Genomic DNA, 27438 nt, shown 5'->3' with positions numbered 1-27438 from the left:
AGGTACAAACCTTGCTTTAGGGAATTTCACAGAGCCAAGTTACAGCCTCGTATTTTTAGGTACCGTACAGTGATTTCAAAGCATCTGCTGACATTCATCTTGGCAGAGCTTGATTCTTTTCATATGAGGACCTGGAGCTTAAGTGAGTTCTTGTTGCCGTAACAGTCTCTCTCAGTGTAGAAATGTATGGAAAAGATAGGAGTATAAATGTATAAATGCTGTGCTTAGGCTACATAGCAAGATCTTGTCTCAAATGAAAACAAACAATATCAAAGACGTGGGAGTAGCAGCCTGTACCTTCCCTTAAGAGACAGAAGCAGGCACATCTCTGTGAATTCTGTGCTCATCTAATCTACATGGTGATTCTAGGATATCCAAAGGGGGCCTGGGAGAGACCCACAAAGGTGCAGGGTTAGTGGGTGGTGTTCTTTTCAGCTTTATGTTCTTCTGTTTACAGAGTTTCCTCTTTTTTTTTTTTTAACATGAGTAAACGAAGCCACATCTGGCATTATAGGTCCACAATTTTGGGGGGACTGATATAGATTTTAAATTCAAGATCTGCCAGTGCTACCGAGCAAGCTGACCAGCCTGGTTAACTTAGTGAGAGACACTGTCTTTAAACAAACAACAAACTAAACACAGCTACAGGTGTGTTTGTTGGTTGGTTTTTTTTAACTGTAACTGGAGTTACAGTCAGTCATGAATTATCCAGCATGGGTATGGGTGCTGGAAACCAAATTTGGAGTCCTCTCAAAGACCAAGTGCTCCCAACCAGTGAGCCATGTCCCTGGCCACTATGTTTGAGGATATCTATCAGTGGCAGAGTACACCTTTAGCATGAGTGAATGAGGTCTTGCTCATTCCCCAATCCTTACTGGAAGAGGGAGAGCAAACGATCCGATTGTAGTTAAAGCTTTGAAGACAGGTTTAGGAATACATTAAAAACGGAAATGAGTAGGAAAGATGCTTAGAACGTTATCTTGGGAAGTTACCATTTCTTTGGGGACAGCTGGCCATGGGAGTTTAGAGTGTAGGTGCTTGTTTCTAGAGCACATCCTGTCTCTCAAATAACAACAGGAATTTCAGAACACAGAGGCAACTGCCATTACCAACATCTCGTTTACATTTTTGGAGTGGGGGGAGGGCTGTGTATATGCTTGTACATGTGGTGCCATTCCTAGAGCCATCTGTTTTCTTTGAGACAGCCTGTCACTGTACCCAAGATTCACTGACTATATGAGGCTCCAAGGAGGCTTTGGTCTTTGCCTCTGCACCACTAAGATATTAGTGTGTGCCATCATGCCCAGCTTTTCACATGGGTACTGATGACAGAACTCAGGTCCTTGTATTTGCATGCCAAGCATTTTATAACCTAAACCCCAGCACCCCCACTGATTTTTTTCAAAATCTGGCAAAAAGATAAGGTTAAAGTGATCAAACTTTTGACTAGGATCTATCTTAACTCTAAAATGGCATCCTTGACTGATGTGTCACACCAGGAAAGCACATACAGACATCTGTGGGTGTCGTGCTCCACCGGGGCCCGGGATCTTACATCTTTGCAATTGGGAAGCATCTTTCAGGAACACTTGGTCCCCATAACACATCATCCACACATAGCCTCCCGTCATTTTCAAAGCAAACCCAAAGGAATAGCATCTCACAGTGCACAGCTCTGTGGGGCTGGGTGGCTGCTTGGGATCTAAAGCAGGAAAGTCAACAGTGGAGACTGTTTAAAGCTGCAGGGCCTGATACGGGGCTACAAAGAGCTACAAAGAGCAGCTGAGCATTTGAAAATCGAATAGTGTAACTGAGAAACTGAAGCGTCCCTTTGCTTGACTTACGGTAACCTAGACTGAAATAGCTTCGTGTGGCTCGTTCCAATATAGGAAAGCCCAAGCTTCATGAAAAACTATAAAGCGCTGTGTACACATTTACAAAATTTAACCACAAAGCAGACAAGAGTGTGGGCAGATTTAAGAAAGCAGTGAGACCATTCGGTTCATCTCCTGACATTCTCTGTCACTGGTAATTCCTCTGCCAAAGATTACGCCAGTGAAATGTGCAATTCATTTGTTTTGAGTCTGTAATTGGTTTTGGTGTATATAGGAAAAGGCTGAAACATTTAATAAAATTAAGTGTGGCTTGATTCGAAATTATTAATCATCCTTTGATTTTCCTTTTATATCATGAAAATCTCCAGGATAAAAGTTGTTCACTTGGGGCTACACCCTCTCCTTGCTCCATGACAGGCAGCCCAAGGGCAAATCTTGCAAGACTTCAGAGAGGCCTACGGAAGTCACTGCTGGCTGTGTGGACAAGGAGGTTACCTCCGTGTATGAAGAGTCTCGAAAGGGTTAGAAGTGTTCAACCCAAGAGTCCACAGAACACTGTAAAGGAGAAAGAAGATAAACTTGGCACTTTCATGGCAAGGGGCAGAGCATGCAAGAACAAGACACCTTTTGGCTCCTCCCACCAGAGTCACCATGGGGTTGCTGGGAATTGAACTCCCGGATCTCTGGAAGAGCAGGCAGAGCTCTTAACCTCTGAGCCAACTCTTCGGCTTCAGACAGAGCCTTTTGATACTCATTTTCCCATTAGCACTGTTCTTACAATTATAATCAATGACACTTAAACATAATTGTGAACAGCTGATGGTGTGCCTGGGAGCTAAAGGCAGACTTTCTCCCATGTGGCACAAACAAGAGGGGCGAGGAGTGAAGAGAAAGAAAAGTGGTATAAAACAAAGATAAATATTATAAATACATTTCCTGTGAAAATGAGAACATTCAGAAAAGAATCAACTGTGATCGAAAGCTTTGCTCACCAGGTCCTGGAGTACCCTCCCTCTGGACTCTGTTGAATGTTTCTGTAGCAAAAATCCAGAAGAGAAAGGCGATATCTACCTCCTGATCCCGGCCAAAGTAATTCAAGGTGTCCTGGCTCAAGCATTAAGTTTATATAGAAACTCAAATGCTTACAAACTCTGTAAACAGAATCTCGATTGGTCTACATTTCAACAACTTCTTTTTGGATCACCCAGAGAAGAGTTGGTAGGTTGAGAAAAGGAAGATCTGAGGATCTGTCAATCTGTTGGCTTATTATCAGCAGAATGAAATTTGGGAGAGAGAGAGGGAGTGAGAGAGAGAGGGAAGGAGAGAGAGAGGGAGGGAGAAAGAGAGGGAGGGAGGGGGAGAGGAAGAGAGAGGAGGGACAGAAACAGAGAGAGGAATCCATGGCTCTTGGATCTTCATGGATCTGTTTATCTCTTGTTCTGACTCTTATTTTGCCAGATCAAACTCATTTTTCCCCTGTATTCATTGTGTGTAAGTCAGAGATGAAGAATGATGTCACATCACTGGGTATCCATGGATTTCTCCTTTATACTTTTGAATGACACCTCCCATGAAAAGGATCACAGCTATCAGACATACATTCTCCTTGCCGAAAATTCAAATGTCCTACGTTTTTCAGTCAAATTCTCTGTAGACTGAAAGATCTTTTGGACTTTTGATTCAGGGGTCTGTTCCAAATTTGAACCCATTTACCTTCTGACTTTGTCCTCCGGTCTCTCTTTCTAGTGAGCTTTTCCCATGAATTTTCCATGAAAGGAGAAACAGTTTCTATTAAACTAGTTTACTGTTCAGTTAACATTTCCCTTGCATGTAGGTCTCTAATCAACAGATTTAACCAGTTAGAGATAGGAAACTACTTTTACAAAAAAGTAATGCACCCGTACAGAATATGTGTAGACCTTTCTTGCCAGTAGTGCTAAACAATACAGAATAAAAATTATTCACATGGTATTCATAACTCTTTGGGGGTATTTTATAAGTGATTTAAAGATAACTTAGAGGACACAGGAGAATCTGCATAGGTTATCTGCAAATTCCACACCTTTTTATGTAAGGAATTTGAGCGTGGATTTTTTATATTTGTAGGGGTGCTACACAGGTATCAGGGATATCTGGCTATGGATGAATGGGCACCAACTATGGGACACAAATACCCAACTATGAAGCTAGTCACCAACGAATATATCTGTTTAGCAGAGGTGTGCTTCCACAAATAGAACAGGCAAGGTTCCAAATTTAGCAACTATCACGAACAACTGTCATGTCCGGATCACATTTTGTGAAGTTTTCCTGCTTAGCCTTTCCTTGTGTAGTTAGGAATACTGGAGCATATCTCCCTATCTCCAAACTCTCTGTCACAAAGAGCCCATCTCATGTTCTCAGACAGAAAAGTGTGGTTCGAGTCATATAGGGTAAAAATAAATTATTCATCTAGAATAAAATTAATAAATCAGAGTGAGTAGGCATCTCCCTCTATTTCCTGTCTAAAGAGCTGAGGTTGATGATGTAATCCAACTGTCTTGCCATTGTTACTAAGAAACATTGAATTGTATTATGTGCCTTTAAGGAGTCTGGTTTTCCTCAAGTCCTGATTCCTTAATTTATTAATGAATGATGTCAACTACCTCTTGTGTCTTCACCAACAAAGCTTAGGGAAGAACTGGAAACCCAGTCCCTAAGTAATCTGATCCCACCCTGATCATTATCCTTGATCATAAACACCTATTACTTCACCTCATCCGAGAGGACTTATCCCACCACACCTGGGTGCTGAGTGCCATGAACCCAGCAGAATCTAGCACAGAACGGGACTAATACCACTGAGAGATTTGCCAATCACATTAAATCTGCCTACAGTTATCAATAACCTTAACAGTCTCCCCTGGAGGTATTTTGTTTATATAAACTAATTCTTTAGATTAGATGTATTAAATTGTGGTGCTGTATGTATTTTACAGGGCAAACTTTAAAGAGACTGAACCCATGACATGCAATTTTCTGGGTATAACTTGGGTCAGACAAAACAGGCTGTTCACTTACCATGGAATATCTTCATTGCCTTGGTGACATTGAACATGAAGTCAGATGACCCTCAAAGACCCAGAAACTGTGATCTATTTTTAATTTTACTGTGCATGACTAGTTACTTTGACTACAATTTGCAAATAACACACCCATACACCTGAACTCGGTTTTTGTAAGAAGACGTTAAAGGTGTCTGAAAGTGATGTGTAAGCTAAGAAAGACGTATCGAGGGACTACATACACACGACTGAAAACTTTTAAGAAAAGCCTTTTGTTGGGGGGAAAAAAATCATGTTCCAAGTTTTATATTTCACCCCCATAACACGAGTCTGCAGCTACACACCTAGACACAGCTGCCTTAGCCCTAAATGAATTGTCTCCATATTGATTACTTACAGTAATACTTGAGACTAAGCAAGCAATTTTGAGATTGACGCAAATAAAATGTGTGCAGATGCAGATATGTATAAATATCCTGAAACTGAGATTAGAATGTCCCCACCCCTCCTAGCAAACCTCTTTCCCGTATCCTTTCTGTGGATTTCCTAAGCATGCTGCTGTGTGCTGCAGAGCTGAGAGGAGAGAGGGGAGTGTCTGTAGAGTGAGACAAAGAGTCTTAGGTCTTACTTCATTGAGGTTAATCAGTGGCAAAATTAAGAAAACAATTCAGGAATCTTGCTTCCAAATGTCTAATCCTAGTTCCAAAAAAAAACCTTATATTCAAAGTGAATTTTTTTTCCTAGGCTTTTCTTGCATATTTTGGTTTTAATCAAGTTCTCATAGGACATAAAGGAGAGATAAAACACAAGAAGCCTTCTTATTGAATTAATTTGATCTTTGTCTTTTGCGCTCCCAGCTTTCAAGGCTGTCAAATAAACCAGTTTTGATCCATAAATAATAGTTCCATTATATCTACTGGGCCACTCGTCAGAGTACCTGAAATTTTAATTCACTTGTTCAGCTAAATTTCATCCTCAGTTCATGGCCATAAAATTCCGTATTGACAAACTTTCAAACCAACTTTGACTCTGAGGTATCTAGTCAACATTTTTCTTCTGTGTGGATATTAGTTTATTGAATAAGTGGCATCTGTTTTCTTCCATATCACTAGCCGACTGGGTATTTCCTTTTGACAGGTTTGCAGGATTTATGGGTTTGCATGCTCCGAAGAAAAATAGTACTAAGCAAAAAATTCCAATTCATTACCTCTTAGTACTTAATTAAGTTCATACTCACGGCACACTGGAGGTGAACTCTGAAACGGCTGTGACAGCCGCCCGGCAGCCAGCTATATTATCTTTGGAAGACAGAAGGGATTCTGATTATCCTGACCTCATTTTCCACCCCTGATATTCATAAATGTTCCTTCTCTTTTGCTCCCTTTTAAAGTTGGACGCAACTGTTTGGATAGCGAGCGAGGCGCAGATGCCTCTAGGCAACCACCAACCTGTCTGTGCAGCCTTCACAAACAATGGAGGCGCAGCTGCCGCCTAATTGAACTCCGGCACCTTCCACCCCGCGAGCAAGCATCTTAGCAGCCCGCGGCTTTCCCCCAAGGTGCTCCGGGAAGGCAAGCCTCGGGTCTCACCTGTCGGGGTTCTGCGTGCACACATGCATCTGCAGGAGAATGCGCTGCGTGAAAGTCTTAAAGCACTGGCCGCACTTCCAGAGATGCCAGTCGCTGAACTCCGAGTGCAGCTGGCTGGTTGAGGTTGGGCTCGCCAGGACCCTCTGATTCTTCACGTTGATTTGGTTAAATCCTGCCTCCATGGGCCCAGATTTATCCAAGAGGGAGAAATTCCTGCTGCAGGGAGTCTGTGGGAAAACCACGGAGCGCTGCTGGCCCGAGGGAGAAAGCTTGCTGCTTTTGTTGAAGGGCTGCAGGGCATCCTGTCGGCACATGGCTTCCATTACCGTGGAAGGGACGTTCACTAGAACAGTCAGAGTTCGAGAAGGTCAGCTTCACTAGCCCTTAAATAAACACAATAACACATACTTCAAGACATCTCTATAAACAAACAAATGTGAAATTGTGTCTTGCTGGCCCCCAAATAAGCATAATAAGATCATTTGAGGGGGAAAAAGTCAGGCTTATCACAAATTAATAACTAATCTAATGGCAGTTTATTAAGCAACTAGTATATGCTCAGGGCTGTGGTTGTATGGCCTTTGCCTTCAACATGCATGCAATTATGGCCTGAGACATAAGGTAGTTCACACTGCATGCTGCTTAGAGACCGGCAGATATGAGAGAGATAGAGGAGTGGGGGTGGGGTGGGGGTGGGGGGAGCAGAAGTGGTGAATCTCAGTGCATTAGGTAGGGAATGCCAAGACCTACTACTGGGCCTTTCCAGAACAGGACAGGTATTCACCATGGAGCTGATTGAAGAGCTAAGAAGAGGACAGATACCTGAAGACAGGAGAAACCTGGCAGGCTGGCGAATAGTGAAAGAGATGGACTGCCACAGCAGGTATGGGATGCTGGCCACTTTGGGTATAGTGCTGGGGAGGGAGCGAGGGAAAAGACAAACCTCAGAGTACCTTAAAAGTATGGTAAGCATTATTTAAGGCCCAGGAAACAGGCACAGGCTGGTTTTGAGTAAAGGAGAATAAAACCATTCAGATTTTGGTGGGGAGGAGCCTTTGGCGGGGAGGAGCCTTGAGAGAGATTCGACTGACAGATGGGTAGAGGAAGGGGGTAGCAATAGCTACAGTGCTTTGAAATTAGGAAGGCCTAGGCTCCCATCTTGAGTCTGGTTTTCACTAAAGATGGTGATCATAGGCAACTTATTCAACCCTTTGTGCCCTGTTTCTTCTCGGGGAAAATATGGACAGTGGTAGCTGAGCTTGTAAAAGTACTAGTAACCTATCATGGTGATAGGGATGGCCTGGGCTCTAACTCCACTGTTTCGTAGCATTATGTCTGTAGGGAAGGCTGCAACAGCCAAGCCCGTGCTGTAGTCCTTGGGAAACCATGAAGTAGTCACCCCAAGAATGGAGCGACATAAAGCATCCATGGCTTTTAGGAAAGAGGTGAATGCCCAATAGCAGTGGAGCTATGGGGGCGTGGTCTCTTCATCCTTCAACCTCCTGATAGGAAGCTAAGGTGTGATATCAAAGAGTTCATCACAGGGCCTGATGGCCACAAGCAGTCACTGTTCTTTTTGATGTAGGAAGAGACAAGACTGGAATGAGGCAGATAGTCCTTGCTGGGTGGTAAAGTGGAAGAAAAGGAAGACCTATATGATAAGGGTTTTCTTCCAGAGAGACCTAAATACTTGAAGTTTATTGTTCTTTTTAATTTTTTTTTTTTGGACAGGCTATCACTCAGTAACCTAGGCTGACCTCAAACTCTGCCTTGGCCTCTCGGGTACTAGGATTTCTGGTGTGAGCCACTACTCTCAGCTTCATTTTAAAATACCTTACGGTGTTAACAATATTTTTCAAGTACTAACTGGTCATTCTGGGGGTCTAAAAGTGATATATGTATATGTGTATGTATATATGTATATGTGTATGTGTATATGTATATATGTATATATGTGTGTGTGTATATATGTGTGTGTGTATATATGTATATGTGTATGTGTGTATGTGTATATGTGTATATGTATATGTGTATGTGTGTATGTGTATGTGTATGTGTATATGTATATGGGTCATTTCAGGAGTCAAAGAGATTAAGCTGAGTAGTGGTAATCACCTATGATCCCAGCACTTTGGGGGCAGAGGAAAAAGTAGAGATGATAGGTCTCTGTTGAGTTCTAGGCCAGTCTGATCCACATAGAAAGTTCCAGGCCAGCCAGAGAAATAGAGTGAAAGACCTCGTCAAAAATATGCAGAATTTTGAAGATGATGATTTGCAAAAAAGTTGGTTATGGAAAGAAACAAAGCCACGCGAGCTATAGCTACTTACGTGGCTATTGGCCACCAGCTCAGAGCTATGGTAGGAAGCAAACTGGGAGCTCTCTTGTGCCTCGCCACAACTATGGCCAAACTCCATTCATGACATGAGCATCCTCAACTCTGAAAGACAGCAGCTGAGGTGCATCAACCAGGAAGGAGTATCACATATATGGTACAGGGGTGCTAATGTGTTACCCAAGGTTCTTCTGCAGAGGCACATGATCAGCATATCTAACCCAGGAAACTGACTTGTCTACAGCAACTGAAGCATAGCTCATCTCATCCCCAGGAGCAAAGACCCTGGAGCGCCACTCACTGGCAACTTGGTAGTAGATTTACAGAGAATTTTTTAAAACCAAATGAGTCTCTCAGAAGGGCCTGACTATACTGTTTAAAGTCCCCCAAGTGCTTCTGCAGTGAAGTCAGGGCTGAGAATCACTGACCTAAGCCAATCTTCCTTTCAAGAGGCAAAACAGTAGTCCAGCAAGACCCAGCGACCTGCCCATTATTAGTTAAGGATGCATCGTTAAGGTCAGACCTAGACTGCAAGCTCGAGCTTTCTGAGTTCCAGCAAATTACATTTTAGTTCCTTTCTATACCTCTTTGTTCGCTAGATGTGTTTCAAACAGAGGAAGGCCACTTTTATGGGTAGAATAGAGCTTTGTGAATATGTCATGTACATCAAACAATACATGTTACATATATGTGTACGCCTGTGTTCAAATGATGTATGATCTATACTTCATAACTAAAACTCATGGATCATTTGGCCTTCTGAGGTAAAAAGTTGTGTAATCAATATGAAGTTTGAAGATTTTTTTAGACTTTAAAAAAATCTTTCTTTGTATTACTTCTCATGCAGACTCTAAAAGATAAAGGGAAATGCTTTGGCATTTGTAATTAAAAGTGAAAACTGGAGCCTCATCAGAGGTTGGGGTGGAGCCTGTATGTTTGGCATTTTCAGCCCTAATCCAGAACTGGAAAGCACACCACAGGTCTCCAGGCAACTGTGCGCTCTTGCCAGTCAGGGTACTCAGAAGGAACACGAGTGGGAAGATTGTAAGGTGACAGGGTGGTCAGCAGGCAGGAGAGCAGCGAACTTGACCAAGCTTTTTAATGTTCTAAAGCTTTAAGGCCACACAATCTTTATATGGAAAGAAACAGATTCATGAGCCAATGAATTTCTGTAAGTTTAATGATCAATGCTAAGTAAAAAAAAATCAAATTTATATATCTAAAAGTTTGTATAGTAATCAGAGATATATGGGTCTGCGTGAATATAGAGTAATAAGCAGCATTTGTGTGGTGCAAAAGATGACTGAAGTAAGATTATTCTCCACTTATTAGCTTCCTTCTTTGGACACTGTAAAACAAATATAAAAGGCTTCCTAGTTGTAGGTAACAACACACTCTCCATTCTGTCCTAAGTAGGTTTTTCCATTGTATTTATGAAATAACTCTGCCTTATTAAATGAAGCTGAGCAAATGATTTACAGAGAGAGAGTAGGAATGAAAACTTCCGAACAGGAAGCATCGCTGAAGTCTGGCTGTTCTGTGGGCCCCACCCACTTTCACAGAATCCTCCATGTATAGACATTTGTCTTGAAAGCAGAACGTTTCAGAAAACATGTTCCCAAAATGCCAGTCTCACTGGCTACACCAATGACAAACACCAACCAAACATGAGAACCTGTCAGCCGAGGAACCGAGGATAGGTCAGAAACACTATCTCACGGAGACCCAAGAGTCAATTCAGAGGAGGCCTGAGGACTGCTTAATGACATAACCACAAACACAGGTGGCCTCTGCATTTGGGGACACTGAGTTAGATAGTCTCCTTGGTCTATGAAGACAAAAATTAAGAGAAAAGGAATGATGTCTAAAGCCTGGAAGAATGGAGTCAAGAAAAAACACTAACTCATCACATCTGTATAGTTTAAACACTGGGGGTAGGGAGGATCCACACAATCAAGTCTTACTTTACCCTACCTGCAAGATATTTACTGTGCATCTACTACATACTGACTGGTGGACATGTGGGAGGACAGGAAATCTCACTGTCTCTCTCACTGTGACATTTTGAAAGATGTGAAGCTAGTTTTTTTTTTTTTTAAACAGGCAATGGCTCAGCTTCAATTCTTCACTTCTATTGAATCATTATAATTGTAAGGCATTTATGCCCATTGTCAAGATTTCTCCCAATTTCAGGGAGTTTGAACACTAACATATGTTCACTTTAGATGTGACAAAGTGCAGAACTGCAAGAAAGAAAGGAAGGATGCCGAGAAGTTGGCATCTGAGCCCTGAAGGGACACATGAGCAAATGCAGAGAGGAGGAAGAGGCAGCCAAAGGGAACAAGCACAAGCCCTTGCCCTGTGACGGGGAAAGAACCGAGGCTAAAGGAACTGAAGATGTGCCAATATGGCAAGAGGGAACAGATGGCAGGGGCAGGCTTCAGCTGGAGAGAAAGGCAGCCATGCACCTGTGGGAGCTGTACAGGGCCTGGAAGTGAACCAGGGTACTGGTAGGCCTGTGAACACATCCAAGGCCAGGGGTCTGGAGTCCACTGAGTACAGTTAGCAAGGCTAAAGATCTTTGGGTCTGGGGAGTCTAATTCCTTTGTTTAGGTTTCATTTTGGGTTTAAGGTTAGGTCTCATTAGACAGTCCTGGCTGGCTTGGAACTTGCAACCATCCTGCCTCTGCTCCCCTGAGTGCTAGAATTACAGACATACAATATATATTACATAATAGTCTACATATAATATTCTACAGAACCCACACCCAGTTAGTTGGATTCTAATTAAAACACAGGGTCTGGGAATGTAGCTCAGTGGATAGAGTACTTGCCTAGCATAAATAAATCCCTATGTTCAACCCCCAGCATCCCATAAGAGTAGGTGTGGTGGCTCATGTCTATAATCCCAGCACTGGGAAGTGAATGCAGAAGGATAAGAAGTTCAAGGCCACCCTCAGCGACATAGCAAGTTTGGGCAGCAAGGGGTTACATGAGACTCTACCTGAAAATAAATTAATCAGTATGTGAGCCAGAGACTATGTGTGGTTCCTAGTTGTAGCATTCCATATCAAAGAGCTGGGTTGTTTTTAAAAGAGATTTACTTATTTTGTGAATGTATGAGTATACTGTCACTCTCTTCAGACACACCAGAAGAGGGCATCGGATCCCATCACAGATGTTTGCGAGGCACCATGCAGTTGCTGGGGATTGAACTCAGGACCTCTGGTAGAGCAGCCAAGTGCTCTTAACCACTGAGCCATCTCTCCAGCCCAGAGAGCTCATTATTTAACAACTGTTTCACTGTAAGACAAAAAGAGTTTGAGCCAGAGCTCAAGGAGACTAGATATTTGCTTTCAGTGTATCATCAATCCATGCTGACCAGTGTATATATACTGTATACTGCTGGTACTTGTGCAAAAAAAATGAAAAGGGTATAAATGTATACATGGTGGGGTATACCTATAACCCTTGTCAGAAAGCTGAGGCGAGAAGACCCGTAATGTAAGGCTACCAAAGGCTTTCTTGAACAGGAGTTGTGGGGAGCAGATGGGAGAAGGTTGTGTGGAAGACATCTGAAAACCAAAGAAAGTAAGGGAGAACATACTATTGGAAGAGACAAAAGAATATGTTTCTGGAAGAATAGCTAAGAATTTGTCAGCTGCCCTCATCATCTCTTGGCTGGAGACTTGTATGCCCATGGCACTTTCTGGACTTTGATCTAGGAGCCCAAGCTATCTGTTGATAAAACAAGAGGATCAACTGAAATAGTAAAATAAGCAAACATGTAAGACTTCAATCCGGCTGTGATGACACCAAAAAAGCTGCCCTATGGTGCAGCCCTGAGCAGACTCTTGTCACCCTGGTCAGGATGGTGGCAGGAGAGATGAGAACACATGAGGAATACATACATCAGGGCCTGGGGTGACTTGTAGGTCAAGGTTTCTACAAAGCATGGTTGGATGGCTGGAAGTGAGCTCTCTCTTAAACTCTGGGATGGGGGACAGATTGTGAGAATGAATGCAATGGCTTTAGTCACAATTCTCCCAGGGTGAGATTCCTCTGAGGGATGGAAGGGGAGATGCTGAGGGGACAATTGGATAGTTGAAGCTATGAGTCACAGAAGTCTACATTGAAAATACAGATGCCCCCCACCCCCAGAAGAAAATACAGACCCAAAAGTACCTATGAAACGGACTCTGAAAGGGAGATTTGGAGAACCCTTCTTATAGCCTTTAGGCTAAGGTCAAGTGTGGAGTTCTGTGGGGTTTACGGGGGAGTCTTCTGAGGGTCACTCCTGTTAGAGAGAGTCGAGTAGGACAGGGTAACTGAGCCTCACTAGTTCTGGGGATGGAATGTTTTCTAAGTGGTTCTGCTGTGAAGAAGCTGCCATAGACTGCTAACTGCATGCAGACTACAGTCCAGTTCAGGTGGGCTACGCTCAAGGGTGCAGTGGTTCTCCTATGCTGATGTAGGTGCTGAAGACAAACCCATCTGCGAGATGTTCACCTCGCACAGGTCCAAGAACTAGGATCATGAGTGATGAACTTACATGTGCTCGATAAACACAAGACTCCCAAGAGCCAACAAAACAGCCTGTCTCCACTCCTTCCCTCCTCCTTTGTCAGTCTTCTCAGAGAATACATTCCAGTGCTACCTTTATTAGAGATGAAAACGTATCCCTGTGGGCATTTCTTCTCTGCTTGCTCTTGAATTCTATAAGTTTCTTAACTTCTAGGGTGAGTGAGTAAGTGAGTGAGAGAGAGAGTGTGTGTGTGTGTGTATGAGAGAGAGAGAGAGAGAGAGAGAGAGACTACATGCATAAAGTTGAAGCTAGAGGACAACTTGACTATCATCCCTCAGGTACCAGCCATGTTTTTGTTTCTTTTTCTTTTTCTTTTTCCACAGATAGGGTCACTGTCCTGTCCTAAAGCTTGCTGATTTCAGCTATGCTGACTGGCCAGCAGATCCCATGGGCCCACTTTCTCTACCTCTCCAGCTCTGAGATGATGATAAGTGCATACCACCGTGCCCAGCTTTTTGACTTGGGGTCCAGAGACCTAGCTCAGACCTTCATGTTTGCCAGGCACTGAGGGTCTGGTCTTCCAGTCAACACTCAAAGACAGGATAGCTTCTTCCTATACTCAGACCTGTGTAAGGCATCCAATCCCAGTGTCTCTCTGTGTGTAGAGGGGGTTACTCTGGCTGCTCTTAACCATATTCTACCTAACACTCCTCAGCTCAGGGTCTCTGCTGCAGTTACCCCAAGATGTGCCTTCATTAAGGTTTGCGCTTTGAGTTGTACACTCATGAACCTTCTAACCTCCGAAGCTCAAGTTGGTGGCCTGAGGCTCTCACAACACTGCCTTTGAGGGCTTGCTCACACAGGCTACGCCTGCTGGATTAAAGGTTCTCGTTGCGTCCTAGAGGTCATGGGGATAAAGGATGAAGCAGGGTGTTCCCTAGGCAGGATCCAGTTTCCTCTTGGTAGAACGGTGGGGATGAGAGGCCCTGGATGGAGGTGGCCCCTTTTATTTGCTGTTCTTTGAAACTCCAGAGGAGAAGCAGGCCTCCTCCAGGCAGGGTCTAATCCAGAGCAGGTCTGGCATGGCCATCCAGTCTCACATTCTGCCAACCTCAGCTTCATAGACTGAGACAGACACAGGCAGCAACTGGGAAGACTTGTTTAACATTTATTCCTAAGCTGCTGCTTTTTTTTTTTTTTTTTAATTTCCTCTGAAAAGACTATGAACACACTTCAGGTCTTTACACTCTGCAGGAGCTAATCCCCCACTGGAAGCTTGGGGCAACCTCACTCCTTCTTGCGGATGTGATCTGTCGACACAAGTGTTCCTTCAGGGTCTTTGAAAGGCCCGCAGTGCATGGAAGGGCTCTCGCACTATTACATTTTTAACTATAGTTTTTAAAAAGAAAACAACACAAGAATTGCTTCCAGAGCCCAGAGGCCTGTATGGAGCACTGTCTTCTCTTTGAGGCCAGGCGGCTTTTGCTGGCATGTCCGGGCAGTGTGTGTAGCCACTGCTACATGCCGCTGACAGAGGTGGGGGGGCGGGGGGGGACTTACTAAGCCCCGGGTCCCACCACTCATGATCAATGGGAAGTGTGTCCTCTGCATGTTGAAAGAACCATGAGAAGAAATGATTCTTTTATAACTGAAAGTGCTTAGTAAGTACTACTCACTAACTGAAATCACATTTTCCTTAATATCTTGGTCCAGTATCAATTTCATGAACAAAAGAAAAATCTGGCTGAAATAATATCTGATCTCTTCTCATAATGGTGATGGAAGGTCTCATTTTTATCCATGTACCTTTACTTCAAGTAAGTGTGTGTGTGTGTGTCTGTCTGTCTGTCTGTCTCTGTGTGTGTGTGTGTATATATGTTGTGTGTGTGTGTCTGTGTGCTCATGTGCACGCATGTGTGTCAGAGGCATCAGGACAACTTTCAGGATCCAGCTTCTCTCCTCGCACTGTGTACATCTTGGGATGGAATGCAGAGATCTAGCGGGCTTGGTTGGTACCTTTACCTGCTGAGATGTCTCCACAACTCAACACATGCAGCCGTGTGCTTCACACACAAGCCCCTAAGGAAGTGCATTGGATTTTACTGAGTCTCTGGTCTCAGGAAGTTTCCTTTAGAAACCTAATTTATTTCGTGACTAGCAAGGTGGGGTTAAAAATAAAAACTCATCTCAGCATCGCCGATCCGTGGAGAGGATTTAACTTACTCGGGGTGAGGAAGGCTATCTGTTACGTTCCCTGCAATGCCCCTTTGCACATCTGCATGCCTGAGTCATGTGAATATTTGCGTGGCACCGAATAAGCGATACTCATCATCACAAAGGACTCCCAGACTGCTCTGGGATCAAATGGGATAAGACTCTGCCTCAGAGTTACAGTTGACATCAGCTTTCTCCCCTCACTATCTGATGAAGCCTTGCGCTGGTTTCTTGGGTGGCCAGTCACATGACAGATACAGGACTTTGAGACAGGAAGTGAAAGAAAATTCCCATAACACCCTCAGCGGATAGAGGCATTGTCCCGGTAAGACTTTTAAATGATGGCTTAAACCCCTTTGAATTTCCCTCAATCCTTCCTGAGAACTCCAAACTAAACCTGAAAGGGGTAACTTAGTTTTCTTACTGAAGCCACAAAGTGCTCACTGCTGTGGACTTCAGGGGTAAAATGTGCTGTAATGATCCCTGGCAGAATCCACTTAACCCTCTAGTCAGCATCCTCTACAATGCTTCGTGCAGCTGGAACTGCAGGCGAGAGGGCTGAAAGCAAACCAGACGGCAGGCTCTTCCAGCAAGCCTGCACTGGCACTACTTCCCTGGATCTGAACAGCACTTGGTAGACCCAGAAGCCCTGCCAGGTGGCTGTGGGTGGCAAATGGACAGCAAAATGCCCTGCCTCCAGCCCCAGTCACCCCCATGCACGTTCACAGCCTTGTAAGGTGAACGCAATGCATGTACAAATGACTTCCACACCAGAAATCCAAGCAGGCATGGCAGCTCCCACGTGGCTGCCCCACGCCTTCCATTTCTACTTCTAAACTCAGGAAATAGTCACGCCTTAGTCTAGATGTCTCAAAGTCATTCTTGTCACCTTTTACTCTGTACCTAGAATGTCAGAAGATGCTATTGGTCTTACTTTCAAAATACCCCTAGTGTTCAATTACTTCTCACCACCTCTGCCACTTCTATGTTGGTCCAAACCCCCATCAGTGCTCCCCTGGCTTCTGTGAGAGCCCCTGAGCTCTCCCTCATTACACTCAAAGACAGAGTAATCCTACTACAACTTTGGTCAGAGCATCTCCCTACTGCTCCAAACTTCATGCCAGCCCTATCACCAAGCTCACAGAGTAAAAGTCAGGGTCCTCACAGGGACCAGATACATGGTCCCTATCCACCCATACCTGACTTACATCCTTTCCTGTCACTCACTCTACAATATTCAGGCTAACTTCTGAGATGCTCTTCCAGATGCAAGGGACATTTCCTGGCAAAGATGCTGGCCCATAGTAGGTGATCAGTAAATAAGAATTAAACATCTGTCTGAACTATGAGCTGTAATTCAGAACCTTATGCCTTCATGTGCTTACACCTACACATTCCACAACACACAGCACAACACAGCATCTACAGAGTCTGGAGTAGGTTGTATTCGAGGAGAAAATAAGGAAGGTCACAGGATTTCTGTGACAGTTTGTATATGCTCAGCCCAGGGAATGGCACAATTAAAAGGTGTGGCCTTGGAGTAGGTGTGGCCTTGTTGAATAGGCATGTCACTGTTGGTGGGCTTTAAGACTCTCATCCTAGCTGCCCAGAAGTCAGTATTCTGCTAGCAGCCTTCAGATGAAGATGTAGAACTCTCAGCTCCTCCTGCACCATGCCTGCCTGGATGCTGCCATGTTCCTGCCTTGATGATATTGGACTGAACCTCTGAACTTGTAAGCCAGCCCCAATTAAATGCTGTCCTTATAAGAGTTGCCTTGGTCATGGTGTCTGTTCATTGTAGTAAAGCCCTAACTAAGATAATTTCCAAAATCCTTTTGGCTCAAACTCCACACATGAGGAGCTGAGTTTGTGTCAGGGTTCTGGGACATCGAAAGCTCATGCCAGTAGGCGAGATGTTCTTCTAGTTCACGTTGTGAGAGAGGTAGACATGGTATCATCCTGAGGAAGGGAGAACATAGTGGCCTGTACGTTTGTGTCTGCAGTAACACCAACTACATGTCCATCTCCAGCACAGAGATTGTCTTCACTGAAAACAGACACTCCCTCTAACAGGAGTATCAGAGCAGAAAGGACACTTTCCAGGAGAAACAGAATGAAAGAAGGCCCAGATCCATGTTTTCTTTTGAGCTTGGTTCAAATTAGTGTAAAATAGAAGGGTTGATAGCAGTGTGTTCTTTAAAGATTTTCTTTTTTAACAAGGGAATTAAAGACAACAAGGAACAGATGAACATTGTGGTGAGCAGTACTGGCGGCATTTGTGGGATGAGTGCATGAGTGAGAGAGAAAGAAAGAGAGAATGAGAGAGAGAGAGAGAGAAAGAGAGAGAGAGAGAGACCAGCTTCTTCCAAGAGGAAACTCTCCACCCATTGACAAACCCATCTTTTGTCTCAGTTTCTTTCTTGCAGCATATCAAATTATCATTTCACAGAGGAGTCCATTTTGATGACAGGAAAACACAGCATCACTAAAGCAGGCGTCCTCCCCATTGCATTGCGGGATTATCTAAACCTATCCCACATGTGTCTATCACCTTAACCATTTCCTAAGCATCAGGAACAACTTGCAGTAAGTTCAGATAGAAGTTTCTGCAAGTTCACATCAGCCTAAATATTCTATTATTGTTTTAAAGGTAGTGGATAACAGGATACCAATGATAGAAGACGACTTTGTGGTTCTAGACATAGTTTTAAATAAGAAAATTTAGACACGAATTCCACGGTCATATATAAACCTATAGTTTTTCGTCCTATTATTCTAACGAGTATGCTAATTCACACTCAGCTGCAGCGGTGATCACCTTGATTGAACAATGCTGTTCCTTTGTTATTTCTGTATCAAGGGTAGCTCCAAGTCTGTGTCTCTTCAGAGCAAAAAACTCTGCCATTTTCTCTCTTAAAGTGACAGACACATGGTAGGTGCTCAGAGGAGACCAGCTGACTTCATTTTTTCTCTGTCTCTCTGTCTCTCTGTCTCTCTGTCTCTCTGTCTCTCTGTCTCTCTCTCTCTGTCTCTCTCTCTCTCTCTCTCTCTCTCTCTCTCTCTCTCTCTCTCTCTCTCAGCGATTCTTTAAAACTTTGGCAAAGGCTTTGAAAGTGTGACCAGGCAAAGAGTAGATCAGAAAAGGAGACTGTGGTAGAATGGTCCATGCACGTCTATCATTAGCAAATCATATTTCAGAAGTTTCAAAAAGCACTCTTTAAAAGGTTATCTTGTGTGTGTGTGTGTGTGTGTGTGTGTGTGTGTATGGATTCAGAACTAAAGTAGATTCTTACAGTTTTCATCCTGGGCAATGCATTGTAAAGGGATCCCAAAGAAAGATGTATAGCTGTCATTGTACCACACCAGAAGCTCGGTGCCCCTGGGGATATCTATACAGGCTCGGTAGAATATATTCGACCTATTTAAAACAAAAGAAAACCCAACTTAGTAAGGCGAAATGCTCATACGTCCCAACACATTGTTATCACCCCCAAAACCCTCTGCCCAGTTCCACCTAACACCGTTTATAATGAATCTATGCCCATGGTATGCCAGGCAATTGAAGAGAGCCTGTAACTCAGCATGGTAAACAATGTCCACTTCATTTCCGCAGTGCCTTCCATAGAGGGTTTTGAAGAGACAGAGATCTGGCCCAGGAGACAGCAGAAAAGGAAAAGTTCATTAAAAAAAAATTCCATCTCACACTAATGAGAAAATTCTTCCTGGTTGGCAATCTGCCTCTCAAACTGCAGAGCCAGTGAGTTCTCCCCAACCTCAAATGTCAATTAATACTATTGATGTCTTATCTGAAGAAAAAGCACTAAGTGTATCCTGGCACCTTGACCTTGGGGGTTCCCAAATTCATAATAAAATGGAGCAGCTTTGGTGTTAGAAGGACTAAGGGAACAAAAAAATCCCTCCTATCTGGCCCTGCCCCCCACCCCTAAAGTTTGATGTAGGAGAAGAGAAAAGGCCTCTTGTATGAAATGGATAGAAATTCAATAAATACAAGAGGAGCACTTTACTCGGGCTGAAAGATTACACCCTGGATGATGGAGAGAGGGTGCCAGGAAATAAACATCTTTTACAACAGCAGCTTTGGTGCCAGTTAAGAAAAATCTACAGATTTTTAAAAGAATGGGGTGCCCAGACCGGTTTCCTCAATGAAGGATTGTTACAAACATTAGCCTCAAGTTCCAGATAAAAGCGTTTTAGGGTTGGTGGGCCTTAAATGTTGCCTTTCTGTAAGGAATTGGCCGCAACAGTGTAATTTGTCCCTTGTAGAACACTGCAGACATAAGGAGAATCCTTCCCCACATTTTTCATGGCAGTGAGATACGCACTTGTCAACATATTTTGTCACCACAAAGTGGCTCTTGGCAATAGGATCATAAAGATCAATAAAAAAAGTGCAGATTCTCAATATTTTACTTGCAGCTGCAAAAATTTCATTTATCTTGTTATTTTCCTTACTTGCTGCCATTCTGTCTCACGAGGGCACTGCTAGCTAAGCAGAACGGTTTTTCCCCAACATTCTATGAATATCTGACAAAAACTCCAGCCACTTGTCCAGCCCTCACTGCCCTTCCTGCCTTGGCATCTCTCAAAGCTGTGCATTTTATTAATTCTTTCCACTGCTGCATAAAAAAAAAATCAAAATTGGAACCGAGTTATAAATCATTGACATCCCCTAAGTTGAGAAAAATTGAGTCTACTTTGTACTTCATCCCTGTAACATTTCATCTCTGGGTTTGCCTTTCCTTAATATAAACACAGCGCCCGGCAAATGAATGTGTTAAACTAAATGACCACTTTGCCGCTGAAAGACCAGAACTGTTTTGGAGCAATGGGTGGTCTTGTGAGGCACCGTGTAGGCCAAGGGGGGTGGGAGGGAGTGTGTAAGCGTACACCGTTCCTTACAAGCACCCAGAGCTTCCCAAGCCTGCAGAAATCCCTGCATGCTGAAGCACATCAAAGGGATTTTTCCCTTTTCAGATAATATTTCCTTTGCTGACATGTATTTAGTATTGTGGTTGGATGACTCATAAAGATAGCTTCATGGCGTCCCAACGCAGTTGAAGCAGAACACATGCCAACAAACATTATTGTCAGCCTCAAAATAAAAACAAAACGTTCAGCTGAGGGTCAATCAATCAAGGGCGCTTTGAAGAAAATTCCATTTAGATATTACAAATCATAACAGAATGAATTTAAACCAGCTGACTTTTTGTGAAGAGGACATTCACGTACAATAAAAAAAAAAATTAGGCTGGCTCTTCAGGGTCCAACTTTTCTATTTTCTTACTTTTGGACGTGGTCACTGGTCCTGGATGCCAGTTTTTTTTAATTGTGTTTTTTGTAGCTCATTGTATAAAGATCTGCAGTAATCCAAAACAGATCGTCCGAGAGAGCTCAAAGCTTAAGCGCCCTCATGAAAGGAGAGTTGTAAAATCCACTTACTATTGACAGATAGGTAATGACTTGCTCACGCCCCTTTCCCGAAGGGGTTTCTTGTCCCAAATTTAGAATTTGCCTCAAAAGCTCCCTTGGTATTTATTACATTAGTGGCCAAACCATCTCTTGCTGAGTGGACAAACCCAATCTTTGCTAATTGTGTAGCTCAGGGTTGCCTAGAAACTCCCTGATGGCAAAGGTGTGTCGCCATGTCTGCCCCAGAATCACCAACTAGCCTCTTGCACCATCTCGTGTAAACCATGACTTAATGACACTGCATGGGAAACCCAGGCAGTGAGTGAGTCAGACTGCTGCCGAAGTATGCTCTTTTCAGAACTGGAGACCTTCAGAGAGTAAGCCAGATTTGTGCACCCTTTAAGCTATAAAGAAAAAATTTAGAAAAAAAAAATTTAAGAAAAAAAAGGAAAATAAATAGCTCCAGGCAGAACTCCAAGTTGCGGAGCCCAAGGCTCTTGGCTTTGATGTGTCTGTGGTGCTCAATAAAGCTAAACAGTTGCTTCTGACTCTGAAGGGAACACGGCTGTTTATAACTGAGCTCATATATTTATAAGGCACATGTTTTCGAGGGATTCTGAGAGAAGGCGGCTTAGGGCTGGGGATTTTTTTTTCTTTTTTTCCTGTTTGATTTGTTTCTGCCTTCTCGTCTTGATTCTGGCCTTCCTGAGGAACAGGGTGGGGGAGGGTAGCAGGTGCATCAAGAAGTGGCAACAGTGCCCCAAGACTCCGTCCATGTATGGATGCCTCCGCCCCGATCTGTCAGTCTTTGGTCTCTGCCCATTTGTCTTAGGAGACAGTAGTGGGGGTTGGGGGGCTCTTTCCTCTGATTTGAAACAGCCACATGACCTGGAACTCAGCTGAACTCATCAAAGGGCCAGCCCCAAAAGCTCTGGAACCCGTAGAGAACAGGAGAGGTCATGGTGGCTCAGTTCCGCTGCTGAGCACGGCCAGTTTGGGAACACTGGGCTCTTGGGCTTTCCAGACTCTTGTGCAAATGAAACTTATTCTCTCTGAGAGAGAGACTGAGAGAGACCGGAAGGAACCGATCTGGAACTGAGTCCCCAAGCTCCCATTTATACGTGTAATGTGTTCACATCTGCTGGGGGAGGTACCCCAAATCAGTGAGGCTGTTAGCCTCATTGGAGTTGGTATGGACATTCAAGTGATGATGTAGAATAACTGTAGCCTGTGCACACATTCAAAGAGGACCTGTGCTTGTACTTTTATTTCGGAGTGTCTATGAAAACATCACTACCAACACCAAGGCCATTTCAGAAACCCAGCAAAGAATAACCAATCTATAGACAGCATTCTGCAGGGAGGGTGTTTTCAACCCCTCGCAGCAAGCCAGCATTTGTCTGTGCAAGCCAAAAGGGCTCTGGCGATAAATCAAGACATACTTTACCTGTACTGAACTACTGTTAGATTCTGTTCTCCACAGTGCCTTGCACATCGGATATACCTCATCCAGCTCGACTTACTAGGCTCCCCACCATCAATAAAGTGCTGAAGTGTCCCATCTTGATCATATATCTAGAGAAGAGGTCAGAAGGTCAAGTAGTTAGAACGTATCATCAGCAATCATTTTTCCCTGTTTCCCTTGGTGTCTCTCCATGTCAGCTGCAGAGATTTACGGTCCTTGGGTTTGCTAGTGCCTATTGACGGTCACGGAAACTCAGCCAGGGTAACGGGGAAATATTTTTTGGTGAGGCAAGTCGATCACGTTTTTTCTTATCAAGCCAATCTTCCCTGGATTAAACATACTTGTGCTATCTCAAGGATGTGACCATATTTCCCAAAGAATATTTAACCTATTTTGACAGGCTAGTCTTAAATAATGAGCTGCCGGATAAACAAAGCAAGCTGAAAGGAGAGACCACACTGACGTGGTTGGAACAAGCACATAAAAGGCCCTCGGTCTCCAGCATGGAAGCGTTCAAAAGCATCCGAAGAAGGCAGTCACTGTCCATCCACCGAGCTGGGCGGCCCCCAGCAGAAGGCAGCCGGGAAGCTGGAGAACTCTAGAGGACTGGTTAAAAATAAAAGGAGAGAGAGAGAGAGAGAGAGAGAGAGAGCGACTGATTGATTGATTCTGGGATGAAATAAACGGACAGTCCCCTTACAGGAGACTCCTGTCTCTGAAGCCTTTAAGGGAGAAGCCGCCCCAAAGCTTTCCCAGAAACAGAAAGAGGAAAACAGCGGTCTTGTGTGGAGCTTATATTTCTCAACCAAGCTCACTCGTCATCACTGCCTTTGGTAAACCCTAGCAGATTCCTCAAGATAGGAAAAAGAAAAGAAAATCCGCTTCAAACCAGGCAAGAAGCACACACACACACACACACACACACACCCTTCGTGTAAATGCTGAAGGTGGACACACTTATGCCCCTCCAGAAATGACTTTGTGTGACATGGTGTCCTGGAGTAGAAGAGGCAGTTCCCTATCCAATAGTAATTCTCTAAGGTTTCCCCAGAGGTTGAGGCAGTCAGGAGGCACAAGGCAGTTCCATCGTTTCGGGAGTCTGGGGAGATAGTTGAGTTGGTAATATATTTCCTGCAGAAACCTGAGGACCCAAGTTCAATCCCCAGCACCCACATCAAAAGCTGGGCCTGGTGGCACATACTTGTAATCCGACCACTGGGAAGGCAGAGACAGGTGAGGTGTGGCCCTGGGGATTGGTGACCCAGCAGCCGGCCATAATGATGAGGTCCAGGTTTCAGTAAGAGAGCCTGTCTCACCAAACAAGGCAGACGGCTCCTGAGGACCAACACCCGAGGTTAACCTCTGGCCTCCACACCCACACGTACTCACAGACATATGATCACACACACACACACACACACACACACACACACACACACATGCATACATACATGCAAACACACAAATAGTTTCTTAGGAGTGCAAACTTTAGAAGGACAATGGCAGAACAAAATATACTTTCAGCACAGCCTCCTGGGAACTGATTAGGGGTTTCCCAAATCATCCTGGGAAACCACGCCTCCTTTTCTGAGCCCTCCCACCTTTCCTCTCCCAAATAGACAGGCAGAATAAGTCTCCCTCGCTGTATGGTCATTCATACTCATTTAGGTCACTGTTTCCGGTCTGGAGGCCCCAGCTTTGGCGAGGGTTTCCTTTTGCTTTCGGCCGTCGCTGGAAGGCCTCTGAACACACACCCTGTCCTTCTTAATGTTCTGTCTGCTCCCCCAACCTTTCTACCACCCCCACCGATAAAAGACAAGCGTTAAGCTAGTAAAAAAAACAATCATCTGCAAATTTAGGACTCGTAACAATACCAAGATAATCACAGCTGATAATCAAGTCAGCCGGAAAGGAGGGGAAAGGTCCCTGGATTGTGACACAGCCGAGGCAATGCCAGCATGTTACATGGCTACTCTGCCCACTGCCGCGCAGCTAGCTAAAGACGGGCATCCCGTTTAGATTAGATTAAACTAATTGTTTTTGTCGACGGCTCATTTTATTGTTAACTTGCTGGGTTTTTGTTTGTTTTGTTTTGTTTTTAAAGATGGCCAGTCAAGCAACATTCAAAACTACCCCCCTCAACGCCTCCACCCCCGAGACTGCTGTCAGCTGCCGGTAATAATTACGGCAAAACATCGTGAGAAGCAAGTGCCACACTCCTGCCTGGTGCCCCCAGGATCTGAGCACCACCCTCCTGCTTGGTGCTCCCAGCCAGGATCCTCAGAAGCGAGTGGCACTCTGTCACTGGGAAGAAAGGCCCAGGCTGATCGTGAGCTCAGTTGACCGCCATCCATTCGCAAGCCTATCCTGCCTATCCTGAGTAGAACAGAGTTCCTGTCATAAACGTGTTCCCGCATCAGTCTCTCTAAAGAAATATGTCCAAGAAGCCCACAATTTTTGCCTCCTACTTGCCTTAAAGAAAAAGTAGATCGTTGTCTATGGGGGGGGTATATTCTAAAGCAACATTGTGGCATGAGGCCAGGCCTTCCCGACTTTGACCAGCACTGATTGTAATATTTCCCATAAAACTGGGACGATCCCATACACCTTCTTCAGTCTCCCAACTGAACGCTTAGGGGGTTGAAGACACTCATCTGGCCTTGACTCTCTCACTGGGTCACCACCAGATCCATGCAGATTTCTCTCCTATTGGTTTTCAGGAACCTCCTCCTGTCCACTGTTAACACCATAGCTCAAATGACCTGCCCCTTCTCACTGGAAATGGGGCAGGACGCCCTTGACCCACCTTCCATACAGGATCTCTAAGATATTAGCTATACTATAGTCCGTGTGATCCTTAAAACACAGATCTAACTAGCCCTGTGAGCATAGCATCTGATGCCAGGGTTGGGGAGGGGGCACTTCACAAAGGTCTCTATTCCACGCCCTACAACACGTGTGAGATTTCCTCAAGGAGGCTTTATTTACTACACTGGCATGACCAGCATCTCCTGCTGTGGTTACTGAGAGAGCCCAACGCCCAGGGTTTTGCACTTGCCTCAAGACTGCTCTGAGCTCTTCTGGTCTGCTCTGTTAAGAGTGAACATTTAGATGCAGCCTTTCTTTGCAAGATCCAAAAGGTGCTAAAAAAAAATGATGATGCCTTGTTTTGTTTTGTTTTGTTTTTTTCTTTAGTACAAAGAGCACACACAAAGAGGGTGTGCGCGTATTGAGTGCTAAATAGAAACTAAAGGCATCTCCAAAGGCTGCAGTCGCTAATGTGCACTCTGTGGTTCAGTGAGTTAACGTCAGTTAGCTTTGTTAACAGGTGAGAAGAGCCTGGTTAAGGAACAATCTTCGAGGAGCTCATTTCCCAGACAGCAGCCATCCTCTTCCAGGCAGAAAGAAGCTAGAAGGAAATGCACATGAGATGGGTCCAGCATCAGCCCAGAGTAGCAGCTACGGTTACCAGTGCAGGAAGTTGTTCTTGGAGGCAGAACTGACAGCCATATTTGTGGGACATTGACATGAAATTTTAAGTTGGATACCTGATAGCCCCCCCCCCAAACTTAAGGAATTTAGGAGATGAACTATGCCAATACCTAGAATTACTGAGGATCTTTTTTTTAATCTATCTTTCAAAGGATTTCAAGTAAGCAAGAAAATATTTTTAAAAAAATTACTCAGAGTGTTTAGACAACTCCCCCAGGACCTGCGAAAATGTTGGATAGGCCAAAGGTTGTTTATTCATTCAAGTGGTGAGCATAGGGCAGGAGTGTTGACTTTCAATTGAGGAAAAAAGAGTCATTCTACAAAAAAACACCCAGCAGCACAGTTTTGCCAGAAGTGTGCAAAAACAAACAGTGTTCTAATATTTTCTCCACTCTTTTCCAAAACGAAGCAGTTAACTTTCAGAGTGGGAGAATGTCATGAGAGGAACATATAGGACACCTGGCCAAGGGTGGGTGGGGACAAATCTTGTAATTCTGAACTGTAGAATAGATCGTTTTGTGTCTGCTGTGGAAAAGCCAGTTCCCCCTATAGCCAATGTGGAGTGGACCATGACACGGCCACACTGGAGGACACTTTGACACTATATCATCTATAAACTTGAGAATGGTTATATGTTAAGATTTATTGATAGTCTAGGGAAATATCCCAATGAGGTTCTGCTGAGTCTGAGAGATGGTTTCAAAGGACCTCACTGAGGAAGCGCTTGGACCAGCAAAGAGTTAGAAGTACTGGAAATATCTTACCATTGGAAGAGTATGTTGTTCTATCCACTCAAAACCGTTTGTTTAATATATTTAACTTTAATGACTTAGATGTATTGGGAGATAAATATTGAAAGCATAATGTTGATTTGGGGTAGGCAAAACCATTGTGCTGCCGTTTGTTGAAATACACAGACTAGAGCAGCAATCAGCGTGTGCCACGGCAGTACCTTGTGTGATGTATAGTAAGCACACATAGGTATACACAGTAAAACTGAAGCACTGCACGAGGACTCCTGACACCCTCCATGGAGAAGAGACCTTTAGAAGCAAACACAGTGGCAAGGGTGGGGGGTATGGTAGGGGGTGGACAACAGTGGGATTACACTTTGCCTTAAAGCCTTCATTTCTTTGAAGAAAAAAAAAACTGACCTAAATACAGCAAAGCTTTGGTCCTTGGCCAGTGGTTTTGGTCTGTAAATGAGTATCTGCAGTGAGTCCTTTTCTTCCTTTCTGTGTTTACCCTGGAGATTAGACCCTGGGACTCCCACTCACTAAGCCCTGACTCTATTACCCAGCTCCAACCCTAGATTCTACATTGTTTTTTGATCAATGAAAGAAATATATAAATAAAACCTAGGAACCTGTGCCTTCATTTCTGGTGTGTATGTGTGTGTGTGTGTGTGTGTGTGTGTGTGTGTTGTTAAGACAAAGAGCCTGCCTGTTACTGGAGGTCAGGTGCTCATCTGAGCATCAGCTTGTAATATGTATCTACCTTATCAGCCCTGA

The 27438-nt window shown here is 44.1% G+C and overlaps 1 protein-coding gene across 2 annotated transcripts in view; it reads right to left on the bottom strand.

Moving 5' to 3' along the window:
• The window catches only part of Prdm6 (PR/SET domain 6), a 102580-nt gene that overhangs the window by 10781 nt on the left and 64361 nt on the right, over positions 1–27438 (bottom strand). For both annotated transcript variants that reach the window (XM_021150657.3, XM_085833553.1), the window contains exons 4-6: positions 22418–22545; positions 18834–18958; positions 6469–6811 (exon numbers count right to left, since the gene is read on the bottom strand). In XM_021150657.3, the coding sequence (XP_021006316.1) occupies positions 6469–6811; positions 18834–18958; positions 22418–22545 (596 nt within the window). The remainder of the gene's footprint in view (positions 1–6468; positions 6812–18833; positions 18959–22417; positions 22546–27438) is intronic.

This window comes from Mus caroli, unplaced genomic scaffold, assembly GCF_978045245.1.
Source record: "Mus caroli unplaced genomic scaffold, Mus_caroli_1 scaffold_19, whole genome shotgun sequence".
Classification (NCBI taxonomy): Eukaryota; Metazoa; Chordata; class Mammalia; order Rodentia; family Muridae; genus Mus; species Mus caroli.
The sequence above is the reverse complement of the archived record's forward strand: the minus strand, read 5'-3'. Positions and strand labels throughout refer to the sequence as shown.